The following is a 19,427-nucleotide window of genomic DNA, read 5'->3' as shown; positions in this document are numbered from 1 at the left end:
ACATTAACCATCACTAAAAATGTTATGATACACTTAAATAAAATCACAAAGTATTGAAATCAATCAAAAAACCACTGAAAAATATCATTTCTAAAAAGATTTTCATCAATAATTGTAATTACGAACGGATGACATCAAAAACTCCTGACATTACGAAGTCTAAATTGTCTATGAGTCATAATGTTGGGATGACAACTTATCGTTATGAACGATCGATATGAACGTTTGAGTTTCTATAGCTTTGAAAAAGTGCGTTGATATTAATTACAATAATTTATCAGATTTTTTACCGACTTCTTTACGTTTTATTTCCTACCTCTTTACAATAAATATTTTACTATCAGTATATTTTTTGTTGTATTAATGTTAATGTTAGGTACTATAAAATGAATACTGTACTAGCCTTTTCCATAGGATTGTTGCAAATGTGACGAAACCTAACAAAATTTAGTTTTTACATAAATATTGTGTGACGTAAAATTGAAAATCCTCTGATATGACGTTAGCAGCGTTTATTTACAAATTATCGTTAATACCTCATTTTATCGACATTTCCAATCACTAGTAATTGTCTTTGATCATATTTGACGTTTCGTTTGTTTACATGATAGGACAAGTAAAGATGAACTGACTGTAGTTTTAATAATTACCAAATTTTTCTTGTCCATTGTTGTGATTTTTGACCTAAAATACTTAGTTACATAAATTATGTGCTATTTTACAGGTACGTTGAAGATGCCCCACCAAACCCCGTACACACTTGCCTCTCCAACTTGGCTTCCTATCTAGAAGAACCTGAGCTAGTTGAGGTACAGTCTGTAGTTCATAATTCAAATAATGTTAAAAGTTTTATAACATGCCTAATTTGCTTCCAATTTTATCACTTATCAATGTGGATAAAGCACTCGTCACCTTCTGGAAAGTATGTCAGTGTGAGAGTGACATATGTCGTATCCACGTGGATAAGTGATAAAATATGAAGCATAATAGCCCAACTGGTCATATATAGCGCTTTGCTTCTTCTTTTTTATGCGCACTGCCAAGGAGTAGGATTTCTTGCCGGCAGCAATATTTCCGAGCTCATATTCCGGCAATCTTCAAATCAAGGGGAACAGGCATCTTCTGGGTGAGCTCACTCCATCGTAGGCCACGTCCTTGCCTTTGGATAGTATGTGGCCAAGAGTAAGCCCATTTGTAATAATAAAAAAAAATGTTTGTCACTATGATAGATAAAGAATAAAGATCAAAATTCAAATTTTTATTCACTACGCATTCTAAATTTGGATACGACTGATTCTCATTCTCATTTCAGTATGAAGAATGGCTACGGTCCACCCAAGTCGGGACTCTCCAATACAACACCGCCTTATCCGCCATCACATCAGCAAGAAACAACATGGCGTGGGGAACCGACAACGTCGACAACATTCTAGGTGCCATCAGAGACGATGCTACAAGGGTCGTCACTTCTGTCTTTATGCTTGGTGCTATGGCTCTATTGGCTGTTATCGCATAGACTATTTATCTAATAGATTTTGAAACTATTGTTATCAATGTTATGAGTATGAATAAAGAACTGTTTAAATAATTTGTAAATATTTATTGTAAATATAATATGAGTTTAATTGACGCCTAACTACCTGACCATGAAAACAATGCTTTATCAGCAACGTATCAAATGTGTGAAGTGGGATAGATCGTGTCGTTTACGATGACGCAAATATTACGATATTAAGAACTAGAGCACGCGTCTTTGTAAATGAAACGGTCTCCTTTATAATATTAACCATTCAGTGTCGTGAGCAACAAAAGAAACTGACCGAACGGAACACGCATTAAAAGCAAAAGGGGCATACCCGTCATTTGTTAAATATTATAATATAATTATCAGTTTTAGATGTATCAATTGAAAAATATCAATGGAGCTGTCTTCTTCCACTTATTTTTTCAACAATATTAGTAACTAATAAAAACCCTCAATTTATCCAAGCAGATAACATTACATTATCAACATTTTAGACGTACGTATCTACATAATCCGATAATGATAATAACTTTTATCATATTCAAGTCATTAAGTCCTTTTACTGAATTGATTCCATTATTGGTCGGACGAATGGTGTAACGTGTAAGTATTTTTTGATTTCGTTGTTTTAGATTGTAGATCATCTATGTATAAATATTAATAAATATATGTACAGTAACCTGAATTAATACTTTACTCTTTGAAGAAGGCTGCAAACATATTATGTTAAGTGTCTGTATAGTTTTACAAATAAAATCGTGTCTTGTGGCCTTTATTGTGTCACATATTATTGCTGGTGACTGTACCGTCATTGGAATTATTAACACGCTTTTTAATATAATGTATAAATGGATGTCATGATTTTCTTCAGTATCATAATAAGTCAAATCGTTTGCAATATCAGAACCGCTTTTTAGTTGTTCAGTATCGTGATTTACAATATCTGTTTCAGCATCATGTCGGCCCTCAAGCTGGTTATCGTACCAGCTCTCCTGGCGTTGGCCTTCGCGGAGCTACCCATTGACGTAATCGAGGTCCAAGAATCCCTCTACAGGAATGATGATGTAGATCCAACCATTTATCGTATTCCTGAAGATTTCGATCCTATACATTACGACGTTGAAATTATCCCTTACTTTGAAGATGAAGGAGGTAAAGAAGCGTTTAGCTTTGATGGAGAAGTTAGCCTTGAGCTGAAGGTATGATATGATATTAAACTAACTGTATTACAAAACGTGTGATTAAAGTTGTTTTTTATTGTAATGATCAGGAGCGTACTTTTCGTGCCGATGACATCAATTTGACGTCACGCTCCATATAGGGTGATCACAAATTGTTTTATTGTAAATTATTAATCATTAGTCATCAATCATTTTAAGTTATGAATTTCTTTGCGTGGTAATGAATGCAAGAAGGATGGTGTGCTTTACGTTAGAGAGGAATTCTCTTTTCTATGCATTTATTGTTATGTATTGTTAACAATACTATTTAATTAATTTTTTTTATAAAAACAAATCAAATAATTTTATTCACGTTTCACATTTCAAGTAGGTATTATTTATGCCACATGTAAATGGACTACTGTATTTGAAGTAATTTGTACACGATTAAAATGATTGACGACTAATGATTAATAATTTACAATAAAACTATTTGGGATCACCCTATACGGAGCGTGACGTCAGATTAATGTCATCGGCATGAAAAGTACGCTCCCTGGTAATGATACTTATAATTTATAATAATAACATGTAACTTAACATGTACTCTGTTTAACCCAATGGTTGACTGGTAGAGAATGCCTTTTGGCATTAAGTCCGCCATTTGTATATTATGTTTCTTTGGTGGAGCATAAATAAAATAAACTTATTTACGATCGATCAATCAAAGCAAAATATTTAGATGCCAGATATGAATTTCGATGATTTATTATAATTTAGCACGCATTACATAAATGATGCATAATACCGATGCGTATGAATGACTTTGGTATTTAAAACTTTTTTTACAGCCAATCCGAGATGGACTGACTTCCATCACCCTGCAAGAAAATGTAAGGTCGATAGTGTCAGTAGACCTTTTCGATAGTACCGGATCACCTGTAGAGTTAGATCAATCCCAACCTTTTGAGAGAATCAGGGAATATCATTTCCTGAAGATAAACCTTAGAGGCGACACTACCTTAGTCAATGGAAATACTTATGTTGTGAAAATTGTTTACGTTGGTAATATCAACGAGACTCCTCTCTCTCGAGGTGTTTTTAGAGGCAGCTACACAGGCAGCGATGGAAAACTTCAGTGAGTGTTAGAACATAATTAATTTAATTATATCTAAGTTGTGAAAAAAAAAAACTATGGAAACGGATTATATCACCCGTTGACCACTAATGCTGTAAAGTGTTCAAAACGTCGGGATGAATTGTAAATTCATTATACGCGATATAATCCGTTTCCATAGTTTTATTTCATGAGTAAATATCGCGGTAACCGAAAACAATATTATATATCTATGTTAATTCTGCAAGATCTTCTTCTTCTTTAAATCCTGTTACCTTCTGCTGGGGTGTAGGGCTTCAATTCTGCAAGATGCAGGGTTTTATTTTCAACTTCATAATCACGAATTTGCTGTCAAAGTCCTTCCAAATAGAACGTTCAGATAATTCAGTTGCATTTAAATCAACATAATACAAAATTATTGGGTACTCAAATCTGTTATCTTTCTATTTATTTTGTAAGACAAGATTAGAATTGTTACACCAAAAATTTTACTTTTACAGCTGGTATGCTGCTACTCACTTGCAGCCTGTGAACTCAAGGCAGGTGTTCCCATCTTTCGACGAGCCTGGCTTCAAGTCTACCTTCAGGATGATGATCACCAGGCCGATGCACTTTGGTGAAACCTATTCCAACATGAGGATCGCAAGTACCGTGGTGTAAGTAAAATAATAATTATTTTTTTGTATGTATGTTACTCGATATCTCCGAGAATCGTGAACCGGTTTTCAATTTTTTTAATCGTACGGGTGAGATGGTCCCGTTGGCACCAAGTCGGGATCTGATGATGGGATCTTGGAGAAATCGAGGGAACTGTTCAAATGTTATGGGCACATATAATGTTTTTAGTGTATTTTTCAAAGCTACATCAGTATTTACGCCTGATGGTAATGATTTTATGTGGCTAGCTGATGATGGAAGGTCAACTCCTCAATGGTTAGGAGTTAAACGATCATTCTTTCACTACTGTACGCATATTCAGATTGCTACTTATAATATCAATAGGAACCACTAAAAATCAAAAAATAAATAAACTTTAAAAAAACCGTCTTAAAAAAAAACACGGAGAAACTAAAAAGCAAAAAATAATACATATTATGATTAGATTTCCTACCTAAACCTAAATATATGTATAAACACACAAATTATAAACTAATCAATTATTTTTGGAGTCGGTACAGTCGAGTTCATAAATATATGTACATTTTTTCACCTTATTGCAACGAGTTAAGGTGAAGTCATAATAATATTACCTTTTGATTTTTCTGATAATATTACCTTTAGTTTCACCGTGTTTTCTAACGCGCTTATTTTGCAATAAGTAATATATTGATAGGGATTAAACAATTTATCAGAATTTTAAGCCAAGACACTTTATCTAAGTCAAAAGATAAAAATATTTGAAAATATACTCGTAGGTGATAATGTAATACAAAAAAAATCTGAATAATTGTGTTAGAACAAGCTAAAAATTTGACGTAGATTTTTCAATTCTAAAGTGTATTACACACTAAAGTGTATTACACACTTTATAATTGAATTCTACTTAATATTTTTTTCCCTAAAAAAATTTTGAACCTATCTTTTATTTCATTTGCAGTCTCGGAGACCGTGTCAGAGAAGTCTTCCACGTAACACCCAGAATGCCGGCCTACTTAGTCACCTTCCACGTCAGCGAAGAATTCACCGTCTTAGCTGACAATAACAACAGAGAAAGACCGTACCGGATCCTCGGTAGACCTAATGCTGTCGGCCAAGGGGAGTATGCTTTAGAAGTCGGACCACCGATAACTGAGTGGCTGGAAGAATACTTGGGTATCGATTACTATAAAATGGGAGAAGACATGAAGAATGACCAGATCGCAGTGCCTGACTGGGCTTCTGGTGCTACTGAAAATTGGGGCTTCGTAAGTTATAGGTAAGACTGGATGGGTACATATTTTATCTTTGGCTTTTTAAAAGTAAACTTTATCCACCAAATATATTGAGTCTACCCGTGACCACGGACGTAGTGTCATGTCCGAAACGTCGGGTTAAATATAAACGTAAATTTTACGCGATTAAGCCCCGTTTTAATTTAATAATAATTATGTTTATCCACCAACATGTAAAATTTTCTGATAAGTTAGATGTACCTCATGCTGCAATTTTTTTTTTCCATGGTGACAAGCCTATTTTCTTGTATTTCGAATCTTTTAGGGAACTGCGTCTTCTGTATGAAGAAGGTGAGACGAATGCACTGGACAAGATGAACATTGGAACGATTACAGCGCACGAGCTGGCTCACCAATGGTTCGGCAACCTGGTCACCTGCAGGTGGTGGGACAACGTGTGGATCAACGAAGGCTTTGCCAGTTACTTCGAGTATTTTGCCATGGATGGAGTAAGTTAAGCTTCCGTCTGGTTTGAATAATATGGATAATATCAAGGTTTTGCAATAAGCCATCACGGATTGCATATATAAGGTCCTAATTTATTAGTTGCAGATATTTTAACACATGATACTTTACATTAAAATAATTAACTTTAAATATAAATTAAGAAATCTTTTCATGTAACTTTTTTGATTTCATTTTCCTAACAAAAAAAAATAATTATAATTTCGTCTAAAAAAATATCATCATGTCACAATAACACTGTCTGTCATGTCAACAATTGTTTGTTGTAAATGTCGTAAAGGTTCGGCGGGAAAACTGCACATGTCATTTATTTTCAAACGACACAATCCAACGGAAAATAACATGACATTGACAATCAAGTATTTAATTTATCGACGTGAAGTGGCCAGTTACAGTTAAGTGGTACGTAAAAGAGGTACTAGAATCTGTTCAATGAGTTTTCATTTAATAATCACATAAACAGGGTGTTTTTACGTAGCAAATTTGTTTTTCCGTTTTCTCCAAAAAAACATCGTAAAAGCTATAATGTTTCACGGTTTAATATACTCCAGAGACCGAGTACTATCAGCTGTAAAAATATCTGCATCTAATAAATTAGGACCTTATATAAGGCATTGTTTTCACTTCCAATGAAGTGCAATCACAGGCACTTTTTGTCTTTAGTAATCGTTAGTAACCATCAGTTATTTCGACAAATAGTCAAGATTTATGCAATGCTTTTTTAGGGTCAATAAAAAATGCAAGCCATTATACATTAAATTTATATTTATACAAATAATTTATACACTAAATGTATAAACTATAAAACCAATTGTGACTCAACATAACACAAAATAAAACGACATAAAAATGTAAATCTGGCGTTCAATCATACCTGGTCTTAGATATCCCATGGCAGATTGTTCAAAAATTATTGGACCACATTTTCCTGAGTAACTTGACTTTAGCCATAGCTGAGATTGTGACTGTATGTGTTGTTCCAAACTATTCCATTTGTATCTTTCGATAATATTTCAACGCTTTAGTATAACCATTGTATTCCAACTTACTGAATCATTTTTTCAACTCAGGTTGATCCATCAATGGAGCTCGCAGACCAATTCATAATCATGTACGTGCAGTCAGCTTTATCTGATGACGCTTCTGCCGGTACCCGTGCCTTGCAGCACACCGTCAATAGCCCGACCGAAGTCACTGGCCACTTCTCTGACATCAGCTACTCAAAGGGTGCCACGTTCCTGCTGATGCTGAAGTATTTGTTCACTGAGGACACTTTCAAGAAGGGATTGAACTATTTCTTGGAAGATCGGTGAGAATTTTGAAAATAATATTAATTAGTGGAGTTAAAGTTTGATACAATGATGTCTCGATGAGGTGGAAAAACTTGATATAGAATTTTATAGCGCACGATTTTATAATAATCTGATAGATATTTATATGGGTCAGGAAGGCACACGAGTGAAACGGCAGGTGGTTTGGTTATTTTCTTCTTCCGCTTCATTCCCTTTTTTTGTATTTGGTTACTTCAAGGTTCTGTCTTTTTCTGCAGTCCAGTCTAATCTTTTTTATTTAGGTCTTACGAATATGCAGTCCCTGAGCACCTCTACCAAGCTTTCGCCCGCGCCGTGCAAGAAGACAACACCAGCGTCAGCAACGTCAACGTTGAGGGTTTCATGAAATATTGGGTGGATGAGCCGGGATACCCAGTGCTTGATGTTGCCGTCAACACGGATACTGGAGTCATCAGTTTAAGCCAGGTATGTAATCAGAAGACGAGGCTTTTTGGAACTAACCTAACCACAAAATTTTGAAAAAAACCCCCAAATCACACACACACATAGAGACAGACAGACAAACAGACAGACATACACGTCAAACTTATAACACCCCGTCGTTTTTGCGCCGGGGGTTGAAAAGGACCTCATGCTTTCATATTTGCCAGAATGTCACGGTATTGATTGTAGATGATAACTTTAAACGATAGGTCATCTTAGAGCCTTAATTAGGATTTCATGCAATATTTGAATAGTTGGTAGGTACTGAATATTAACATGCACAACATCACTTGAATATGGTTACAGCCATCATTATCGATGTAAGAAAATAAGATCTAAGAAACAGGTTTCCTAGATTCGAGATACAGAGAAGCGTCAAGACGGTATAATAGGGCCACCAATATTAAGCTTCCTACCGTTATTTGAAGCCTATTTTATTATATTTGAGAGAGTAATCCTGTTAACAGATGACGTAGCGGTTCACATATTAGCTGACAGTAGTCGCCATTATCCCCACCACCAGTTTTACCCTTCCAGTTTTATCCCCTCACCACCGGGCGGTGGCGCCTACGGGCGCCGTTTGCCTCATTGGCGTTCTGTTCTTCGGAGCGTACAGTTCACTACAAAAAATTCTTAGAATTTCTGAGATTCTTAGAATTTTTTGTAAATAAAAAATATGTAATATTTTACAAAATATTTCATATTTTAACGGTTTTACCGTTCGATTATAAATAATAAAACGTGACGGACATTCCTTGTCCGTCGCAATATTTTTAGATAAGCTGACATTTCGAGCGCAGCGAAGGCGTCGCGGTAAGTAAGCGACGAGCATTTGTTTTACTTTATTTACAGTGATTCGGTTCGCCATAAGCACGGATCAGGTCATTGAGAATTGAGACAGTTTAAATAAGACCACGATTTCATAAATTGTTCGTTAGTTATAAAAAGAAAGGCGCATCTTTGTCGTCATAATTTATAAGTTGTTAAATGGTCGCGGTCTCATTCCTGAATGAGCATATTTTGCAGAAATGTCTGTTTGATGCAAGTTTACGTTCTTAACGGTTGCTAAGTAATTAAACTTTTTGCACAAGCCTGCGCAAGGATAAAGTGCATCCTATTAGGATACTTGATTACTATTTTGTGAGGGACGCTTAAATTTTTATGACCTGATATTTTCCGTGCATATCCCCAGTATTATTACTATGCAGGCTATGGCGTGTAACAGTGATTGCTTTCAAAATTTTGATAGTCTCGCAAGAAGCTAAGATGCAATTCATTAACGATTAAGTAGATAAAACCTAGGACACGTTTAAAACCTTGTTGTATCAACTTGTAAAGGTTCTAGTGTCATATTGGATTCCCTATTGGGGTCCGGTCTATTATGCTATTTTCTTCATTCTTAATTAAAGAGTGCCTACTATTGATGCATCGTTCTAAGTGTAAGCGTTGAATAAAATTCCGGTACTAATAATAATAATAGACTTACTGGAAGTTTGCTACTCTAGCTAAAGTAAAAGATTTTGAGTGAAACCCCCGTATGTGATATAAAATTGTAATGTGATATACATGCTTTTCTATGTCTAAAAATGGCTATTTCACCCTATGTCTATAGTGTGAGGTCTGAGATTTACCAGAATAACCATTATTATTTAAAGTAGGTACCTACTCTGTTGTAAATTACCACATACAGGAGAGTCACTATTGATCTTTTGCTTCTATCCAAATAGGATTTATAAATAAATAGTAAGTAGCTGTCTGCTGATTTAAGTACACAAGTTGTTGTGCAATAAATTTATTATTATTCTGCTGCGCAAGCAGATGTGTTGACTATGCAGTATTTGTATCAGCTCATATCCTAGATTTGGCGTTACAAAGAAAAGACCCGAAATTTGTTTTTTATTCGAATACCTACTCTAATAATTTCCGCTTGCGCAAGGCGTAAAGAGACATCATTATAATAACATTGTTGCTTGGGATATCCATTGAGACCATTTGCGAGGCTGGGCAAATGTTAGCGGGAAATCCGTGTAAATAGGAAAGTTTCCGCCAAGCCTATGTATCTAATCTTAATTACTCGTACTAGTCGTACTTCCGTCTGCGCAAGACGTGTAAGTATTTCTACTTACCCAACAAATAACAAGCCTGCGCAAGGCCTTTGTTTGTTATTTTTTGTTATTTGACTGCTACACTAGCAGACGAAATAAAAGAAAACTATCTATCTAGTGTAATGAATTACCAATAATATAGCAAGCCCGTCCTGGCCTGCGCAATGTAGCGTGATCATAGAACTTGCCTTTTTATAAAATTTTATCTGCCATTCCATAATATTCATAATTTGCCTGCGTAAGGCGTGTGAATATTATGAATATATTGTGAATATTCAGCCAACGAAACATAATCTCTGAAGAGATTTTGGCCGTCACGGCTATAGCCTCCGCAGGGCGTGTTAAACTTACAACTCAGCTCTCTGCTAGAACTATCAGGAACCGGATATTCTTAAATTAATGTAAACAGCATTCTTAAACTGTTTGTGCAGGGTTTAAGTAGGTAAGCAAGATATGATAAAACATATGTATTAGCCTGTTACATATCGCTAAACAAGTGCTTTGATAATGCAAGTAGTATTTGCTTCGGCAGTACATATACTTAAATTGGAATGACAGAATATTAGCATAGCCTCTGCGTATAGGGAAGACCCGCAAAGTGGTTAATTAAGCGTCTGGCCATATTACAATAACATAAATATATGCTTCCGCAAAGCAACCACAAGTCATATACTGTGTATTATTGCGTATCGGGCTACTACCACGAAAACGCATGCTATTAAGTAAATATACATTTCAAATACAAATCATCATATTCATGAAATATCTAACCTAACCTAACCTATTTAGCCGCCAGCGACTAGCTAAGCGAACTTACCGGTCAATGGCTCCTTTCAACCACATATGTATTGCCGGCTCCGCTAGCAGCGTGAAGCTCGCACTAGCACTGAAACCAGCACCAGGGGCGGCTCACTCCGCATTTCTTCCATACATTCCGGCGGCCGCGAGTTCGCGGCTCATAAAGTTTGACGACCTTGTCGCTGCGCAATAAAACTCAATGTCGTATGCAGTCCATTGACAGGTTGTTGACAGTGAGCCTTCTGTACTTGTACTTTTATATATTCTGTGCCAGCACCAAATCAATGACTTTGAATACAAGTCACGTGGAACGGGATGAGCCTAGTTCCTCATTAAATAAAGGTTGGATTAGTGGGTGTAATCTTCGTAATCCAGCTTGCCTGGTAAAAGTGGTAAATAACCAAATTGTTCCTATATCTAAGATTGTGGTAATCTATACTGGAACTGAGTAATTGGCTTGCAAAAACCTGACAATTTGTGTTGACTATCAAATTTACGTCATCAAAGACTCAGATCTTTAACCCTTTATTAATTTCCTATGAGTTAGACACTGCACTTCCTTCTGTGGACATAATAATATATAAGGTTGTACCCCGCTGTATGTGAATATAACGTTGGAATTCTTTAACCTTCCACGTATAATATATATAAGAACAATTTGGATGTTTACCGTATGTAAATACCTATGACCCACATAGGGTATGATATGATCAGAGATGAATAAAATTTATCTGTACGGTACCTGTCCGAACGACAATAAGCCATGCTATACAAGGCTTTTAAATCAAATGATTGATATCGATTCCAAATCAAGAACCTTCTAGATTTCCTAGACAACTTGTCTAACATCCCACAGAAACCCGCTCTCTGGGTAAGAAGGAGGCCAAAGTACTTTTCGAGAAAAGGGATGCCCCGTAATCCTAAATGTGACGTTAGAAGAATGTACATACAACATGTACCTCTTCATTAGCTTGAATCTGCTCCTAACGCTAAAAGACGGCTCTTTAAGATTTTTAGTATCAAACACTGATTATTCTGGGAGCTTCATTCAGGCAAATAACCGCGAAGGTTATTGCTGCAAGAATATTACCAATGTTCAACAAGAACTGATCGCCGAGTCTGCCTACATTCTTCCCTTGTTTTTGACAAAAATAAGTTATGAATTATTTAGTGTCTTGCTTGGCTACTCGTCTAAAATACATAAAATGTACTAATATTAGAGCTATGCGCCTGTGACATAACTAATTTATGGGGCCAAATCAATGCTAAAATCTATTTTGGAACTATTTTTAGTCCAAGTTATTTATTTATCTTACCATAATGGGTATCCAGCAGATATAGTTGGTACTTATATATTACAATGATAAGTGAAAACCAGTGTTTTTCTAGCTATACTACAACTTATTAGCAAAGGTAGTGCTGCTTACCATATCAACTCAACTAATTGCAAATACGTATATGTACAACAAAATGAAACCACTTATAGGGTGGTACATATTAAAGATGGACTGAAACGAAAATCTTATAAATTAAAAGATAATTTATTGCCTAAATAGCTGCGCTCTGTATACTACTATTATTCACCTTTAGGTGGGCACATGAAATTCGTCTTTTGTTCGTATATGCCAACTTAAATCGGCCTGGAAATACAATGCATGTACATACTGTGACATCACGCAATGATCACCTTTGTTCAAATTTGTACGTACACACTTGACATTGTTTAGCCATTATATGCAAACAACAAAGTAAGGAAATATTGTAGTCGATTTTATATATCTTCAAGGGAGATCCCGTTGTTTTTGTAAAATGTTGTATAAGTGCATTTGATTCCTCATAAAGACTATAAGAACTTTCAAATAAATATTAATACAAAGGAATAAGCCATGAAGATAATTTTGTGTCTGTAACGTGTTTAGGTTACGTTATTAGTAGTATAGTATTATGCCTTAGTTATACTGAGATCTATAGATCTAACATATATGCTTTGCTGTGATAAAGACAAATAGCATTGTGGCTTGTAATGCCTCAACAAGATTTCACTTTCTTTTTGCGAAGTAGATCGATGCATAATGATAAAGGATCCTGAAATTAATAGAAACAGACAATACCGAAAATTATGATTTGATGGGTGAAATGAAATAAAAATATGAACTCGCTTTTAGAAATAAGATTTAATCTTATAACTTGATTCACATTGATTTATTAAAAATACAGTATTCACAAAAATAGTAACATGTATCACTGCAGATTCCACTTAGTTGGTTGAATTGAAATGATTCACCCACACACGCAGATTATTAAGTGCACTAGTTGTTTCCACCAGTTTCACTAATGATGAGGAATTAATCACATTGGCGTTATGCTGGCCACCAGGCGGTCACAGACAGGTCTCAAATATAATAAAATAGGCTTCAAATAACGGTAGGAAGCTTAATAGCAGCGTTTTACCTTACAATAAAACGCATATTAAGCGAAGTACCTTATTTGAAGCCTATAGTTTTTAGGCCGCCAGTGGCTAAAGTACTCCGTTGCAATACACCACTTTACTTTTATTACACCCATGGAGGGTAGGTTTAACTCACTAATGTATTTTATCACCTTCACCATTCAGGTTGCAAAATCCAACACCTATACACTCCAATGTATACTGATATGTCCCTGTTTTTATTTAAAATGTACATAATTAAAATAATTATTGCAACCTTTTTAGTAAATTGTACACTTATTGCAACTTTGTTTTGGTTATAATTTGAGAACCAATGAGGCAAACGGCGCCCGTAGGCGCCACCGCCCGGTGGTGAGGGGATAAAACTGGAAGGGTAAAACTGGTGGTGGGGATAATGGCGACTACTGTCAGCTAATATGTGAACCGCTACGTCATCTGTTAACAGGATTACTCTCTCAAATATAATAAAATAGGCTTCAAATAAGGTACTTCGCTTAATATGCGTTTTATTGTAAGGTAAAACGCTGCTATTTTAAAGAAAGCTTGGCGATATTATCTTAAATTAAACATATACGTAGATATCTACAGATCCAGAAGTTCCCAGTCAACCTAGTTTACAATTTCCAACTTTCAAATACTTATAATTCCAGGAACGTTTCTTCATCTTCGCCACAGACACTCAAACTGAGCAAGTCTGGCCACTGCCCCTGACCTGGACCACCGGTAGCAACCCGAACTTCAACAACTTGCGACCCTCGCGTATCATGACAGGCAAAACCGACACTGTACAGAAGACAGCCGGTGTAGAAGAGTGGGTCATATTCAATGTTCAGCAGAAAGGTTTGTAAATCATGTTTACCTACGTAGCTGCAAACTTTTGGTACAATACTCTTTAATGCACACCTCACATAGTTTACAAGTAATACACAAAAAACAAAAAACAATTAAACAGAAGTAAAAACAGGCGGTCTTATCGTTTAAGAGCGATCTCTCAATCTTAGTTGTTATTAATTAATTGCGCAGCAGTAAATAGCCTTAATAAAATAAACGCCAATTATCACTTGTGTCGCAAAATGAAGTGTAAGTATTATTAGACTTATATTGACCGGGATATATACCGTGATTACCTTTTTGATTTTTGTCGAGCTCCCGATATTTCGACGCAGTTGCATGCATCATGATCAAAGTGGATGTCAAAGTTGCGTAGACAGCGCGCGATCTACCCTCCTTCGACATCAATCTTAGTTGTTATTAATTAATTGCGCAGCAGTAAATAGCCTTAATAAAATAAACGCCAATTATCACTTGTGTCGCAAAATGAAATGTAAGTATTATTAGACTTATATTGACCGGGATATATACCGTGATTACCTTTTTGATTTTTGTCGAGCTCCCGATATTTCGACGCAGTTGCATGCATCATGATCAAAGTGGATGTCAAAGTTGCGTAGACAGCGCGCGATCTACCCTCCTTCGACATCAATCTTAGTTGTTATTAATTAATTGCGCAGCAGTAAATAGCCTTAATAAAATAAACGCCAATTATCACTTGTGTCGCAAAATGAAGTGTAAGTATTATTAGACTTATATTGACCGGGATATATACCGTGATTACCTTTTTGATTTTTGTCGAGCTCCCGATATTTCGACGCAGTTGCATGCATCATGATCAAAGTGGATGTCAAAGTTGCGTAGACAGCGCGCGATCTACCCTCCTTCGACAAACTAAAAGGTAATCACGGTCTATATCCCGGTCAATACAAGTCTAATGAAAATAACCGTGAATCATTCAAAACTTTTATTGTAAATATTGTTTTCTAGTTTACTTTATCTACCAAAGTACCTATTTTACATATAAGAGATATCCTTGATAGTTCCATTTCTCACACTACCAGCTTAAACTGAAACCTAAAGTATCAGGCGAAAAGGAAATATGGCGCTGCACATATTTCCTTTTCGCCAGTTTTTTTTTTCTTGATTATTGTAATCTTTTCTTTCGTTTGTGGTTTCATCAAATCCAGCTTCTGTTAATTCTATAACTTATGCTTGACGAATTTGTTTCCAGCTGGTATCTACAGAGTCAACTACGACACGAACAACTGGCAGTTGCTGGCAGCCGCCCTGAAGGCTGACATCAACTCCATCCATTACCTAAACAGAGCTCAAGTAAGCTAAGTTTATACTTATCTTTTTTGCGTAGTCTAAGATAAAACATGTTCTTATTTAATTCTTCTTCCTCCTACCCTTATCCCACGTTATGTCGGTGCAACATTGTTTTCCTCTTCCATTCCCCTCTATCTTCCGTCATCTTATTTGATCATTGCAGTTTTATTCAACCATGTGTTTGCTTGAATCCACTCTGCTCAAATCTAATTATGGTAGTTGTCTTCCTAAAGGTACTACAATATTTCTTTTCTATTCCAGCTGGTGAAAAGCTGCTACTATGTTAAATGATATCACGAATCAAACCCGCTGGACTGTTATTATTAATTAAACAATCATTATTCATTTTAGATCGTCGACGACGTGTTCAGTCTGATGCTCTCTGAACGCATGACCTACGCTCTCGGCTTGCAAGTGCTAGACTTCTTGAAGGAGGAAACCAACTACTACGTGTGGTACCCGGCTATTACCGGCTTCAGTTGGTTGAGAAACAGTTTGCTGCATTTGCCATCAAGGCAGGAGACCTATGACGTATGTATCTGTACCAATTAGCTCCTTTATTAAGTACATAAGTATAGACCTCCATTTCAATATCCCCTTCTTTGATAAAGGCCCTTGGCTTACAAATTTTGACGTTTGATGGAAGAGGACCACTGTTTGGTATCCAGCCTTGAGGGTAAGGAATAAAATACTTCATTTGCCAGCTGTATGGAGCTATATAGCACGTATTTCTACCCGTTCTCCTCCTTTGCTATTAAAACGTTCGATTGCTTATGTGATTAATATAGCTTCGTCCAAAGTCTTTGGGCGCTTTGATATTATGGGCACCGTTGTGTTACATTGGTGCGCTTTGACTTACAAGGCGCAATGTCAAAATCACCTTTAAAATAGATTAGGTAATGATTATACTTTCACACAAAATTCAAGTTGTTTCGGTGCTATAATATGCAAAAGAACTGCGCCCCTGATGCGTCGCGTGCAAGACTGTTCCAATAGCCTTGTGCGATTAGTATTAGAATCTCCTGCTTGTGCTTTCTGGAAGCACCAGGATAGTGTAAATATGGCATCCAGAGGCCAAGTGTATTTATGAGGTATAGTTTAGTTTTAGATAAATACATACAATCACGCCTGTTTCCCAGAGGGGTAGGCAGAGATGACGGATTTCCATTTACTACGATCCTGACAAACCACTTTCGCTTCACACACTTTCATAACGTTTCTCATACACGCTCGTCGGTTTCGAGTACTTTAGATGTAACTAACATAATACGTTTAAAGCTACGTGCACTAACACTATGGATTTTTTCCGAAATGATTGATTGAAATTAATTCCCAACAGCAATTCATGTACATCTTCCTGGACTCCGTGGTTTCCGACCTGGGCTACGAAGTGCTCCCCAGTGAATCCCTCACCACGACCCTGAACCGATTCTTCGTGCTATCCTTCGCCTGCTCCATCGGACATGAGGGCTGTGTCAAAAACGCACAGGAGAAGTGGACCGCATTTAAGAATAGTGGCGCCAGGTAAGTGAAAACGGTGAAGACAAAAAATCCACACGGAGAAAAAAGTCTCGTCCATGATACCTGAATAGTGTAATCTGAACGAGAAAATCTAGTAAATTCTGGGACAATTGTTCACATAGTATAAATAACTAAACTAGTCTGTTTAAATGCGTTGAGCTTAGTGAACTAGTTATCTTGTAATTGCTACACATTAAAATAGCGTGTATTACTAGAATATTTAGTAATCATAACACGTGGACCGTACAAATAAATAATATTTTCTTGCAGAGCTTAATAAATGAAATGTGACCTTGACAATATATTCTTGTAAAGGTAATATATACATTACGTATCATAAAATAAAAATATTGTAAGGGTCACACAGTCAAATTGTGTGTATTACTAGATTATTCAGTATTTATAACAAATGGAGTGTCTAAATAAACAAAATAATGTAAACTCCACAAGAAATTCTTGTAAAGGTTATAAAACTTTAGTTAGGCCAATAATAGGTATCGTTAAGAATACAAGTCATCTGATATATATTACATTCTCTTCATTTATGTAAACTTCATTAAATGGTTGATAGAACAAGAAAGTTAGTTACAGCAACTGCATTTATGGTACTCTCTAATAAATATACAATTGCGTTAACGTGTTATATTTTTATCGGTACCTATGAATTTTTCTGTGCACTGTATAGACAACTAACATTTCTTGTAAATGTAAAAAAAGGTTTGTTGTCTATACAAGGTGGTTCAGTAGGATTAAAGGCCGAGCCACGCCAGATACGTGTACGTAGACGTGTGCGTGGCGTGCGCGCTGTAAAGTACGAATCTTCAAAAGAGATGATACACCGTTAGACACACACGGGAAACACGTCACACAAGCGGTGTAATCTCTAATGAGGATTCGTCATTTACACCGCGTACGCTACGTGCACGTCTACGTACACGTATCTGGCGTGGCTCAGCCTTTAATCCTACTGTACCACCTTGTATAGACAACAAACCTTTTCTTACATTTACAAGAAATGTTAGTTGTCTATACAGTGCACAGACAAATTCATAGGTACCTACCGATAAAAATGCAGGTTGCTAGGACCAGTTCCAAGAGACAGAAGCCTAGAGTTGAAACTGGGATCCGGAAACCTGGGTCACCCAGCATATGGAATGGATGCTATGAGCGGTGAAAATTGGTGAATCTGAAAGTAAATAAAATAATTATATAATTTGTAAAAAAATATATTTCAACGATCCTTAGTGCAAGACTTTATTCATATATTCGTCAGTGTTAATAGAACCGTCCTTCATTTCGTCCAAAATTTATATTTTGCAGAATTTTTCCACTTTTGTTCCACAGTATGGCATGGGTCACAGGAAACTTGCAACCATTGTAAATCATCTGAAAAAGACATTAAAATTTCTATGAATAAATTTTACAATAAGTAATATTCTACGTCCACTTCAGATATATATAAAGACTGTCCACGATAAAAAGTGGTCATATATAACATGGTAAATCTTTTGATACAATGAGAATTTATAAGCAGCATGTTTGTCAAATAATTTGTAGATATCAAACTACATTATAAAAATACAAACAAATTATAAACTTTAGGTGGCCTATGAATTTTAGCAGTATGTATCTCATGATAACAATATTTTTTTGTACAGTGTCTTCTTGCAGTCTTTAAGTACAACAGTTTTAATGACAAAAATATTTTTTTAATGTTTAATTATAATAGCCAAAATATACCCTATTACATACTGATTTTACGATAGTAATCATTTTTCTGATTGTAATCAGATTAAGAAAGTACTGAGATTTTCTAACTTTGCTGAATTCGACTTTTTGACACTTTTTGGCTCTCCATACAAAAACAACTGTCAGTGCTTGGAGTAGAAAGTCTTCCTGACTCCCAAAAGTCGAAATGAGTTTCAAAAAGTATTTTTTTGTCTGCTAAGATGTCATTCTAATGTGTGTAAAACAGCTTATAAAAATATAAGTATTTATAAAATTGTGCCAGGAAGCGTGAGAAGTTTGTTAAACAACACTGTACAAGAAATGAAATGCTTGATGGTATACATTCGGCGAAACCTCAGACACACTAAAGCATTATAAGGAATAGCTTTAATTATTATATAGTTTTATGTATACAGATTTATCAAAATATAATATTGCTTCAAAATGTGCATTCAGGAAGAAAGATTTATCATGTTATGTATGACCACTTTTTATCGTGGATAGTCCTTATTAGTTCAGTATTTAGATTTTGCCCACGTAATGTCGTATGAATTTGTATGCAATGTAAAATGAATACAACATTAAATGCCTTTTTACTAAGTTCTAATTATCTACTAAGTTCTACATGTACGGTACATGACTCACCTGCTTTTGCCAACTCTGCCATCTCCCATCCTTGCAAGAGTTTTT

General features: G+C 35.7%; 1 protein-coding gene across 1 annotated transcript in view; it reads left to right on the top strand.

The window, feature by feature from the left end:
- The first annotated feature begins 1,992 nt into the window (after positions 1–1,992).
- LOC125242738 (membrane alanyl aminopeptidase-like) overlaps positions 1,993–19,427 on the top strand; it is a 30,295-nt gene continuing 12,860 nt past the window's right edge. The window contains exons 1-12 of the mRNA XM_048151658.1: positions 1,993–2,128; positions 2,478–2,724; positions 3,537–3,823; positions 4,303–4,458; positions 5,400–5,717; positions 5,999–6,182; positions 7,269–7,507; positions 7,772–7,955; positions 13,976–14,165; positions 15,391–15,491; positions 15,840–16,019; positions 16,828–17,012. Of these exons, the coding sequence (XP_048007615.1) occupies positions 2,482–2,724; positions 3,537–3,823; positions 4,303–4,458; positions 5,400–5,717; positions 5,999–6,182; positions 7,269–7,507; positions 7,772–7,955; positions 13,976–14,165; positions 15,391–15,491; positions 15,840–16,019; positions 16,828–17,012 (2,267 nt within the window). The 5' untranslated portion in view covers positions 1,993–2,128; positions 2,478–2,481. The remainder of the gene's footprint in view (positions 2,129–2,477; positions 2,725–3,536; positions 3,824–4,302; positions 4,459–5,399; positions 5,718–5,998; positions 6,183–7,268; positions 7,508–7,771; positions 7,956–13,975; positions 14,166–15,390; positions 15,492–15,839; positions 16,020–16,827; positions 17,013–19,427) is intronic.

Source organism: Leguminivora glycinivorella, chromosome 3 (genome assembly GCF_023078275.1).
Source record: "Leguminivora glycinivorella isolate SPB_JAAS2020 chromosome 3, LegGlyc_1.1, whole genome shotgun sequence".
NCBI lineage: Eukaryota > Metazoa > Arthropoda > Insecta > Lepidoptera > Tortricidae > Leguminivora > Leguminivora glycinivorella.
Note: the sequence above shows the minus strand (reverse complement) of the source record. Positions and strands in the feature narration are given on the sequence as shown.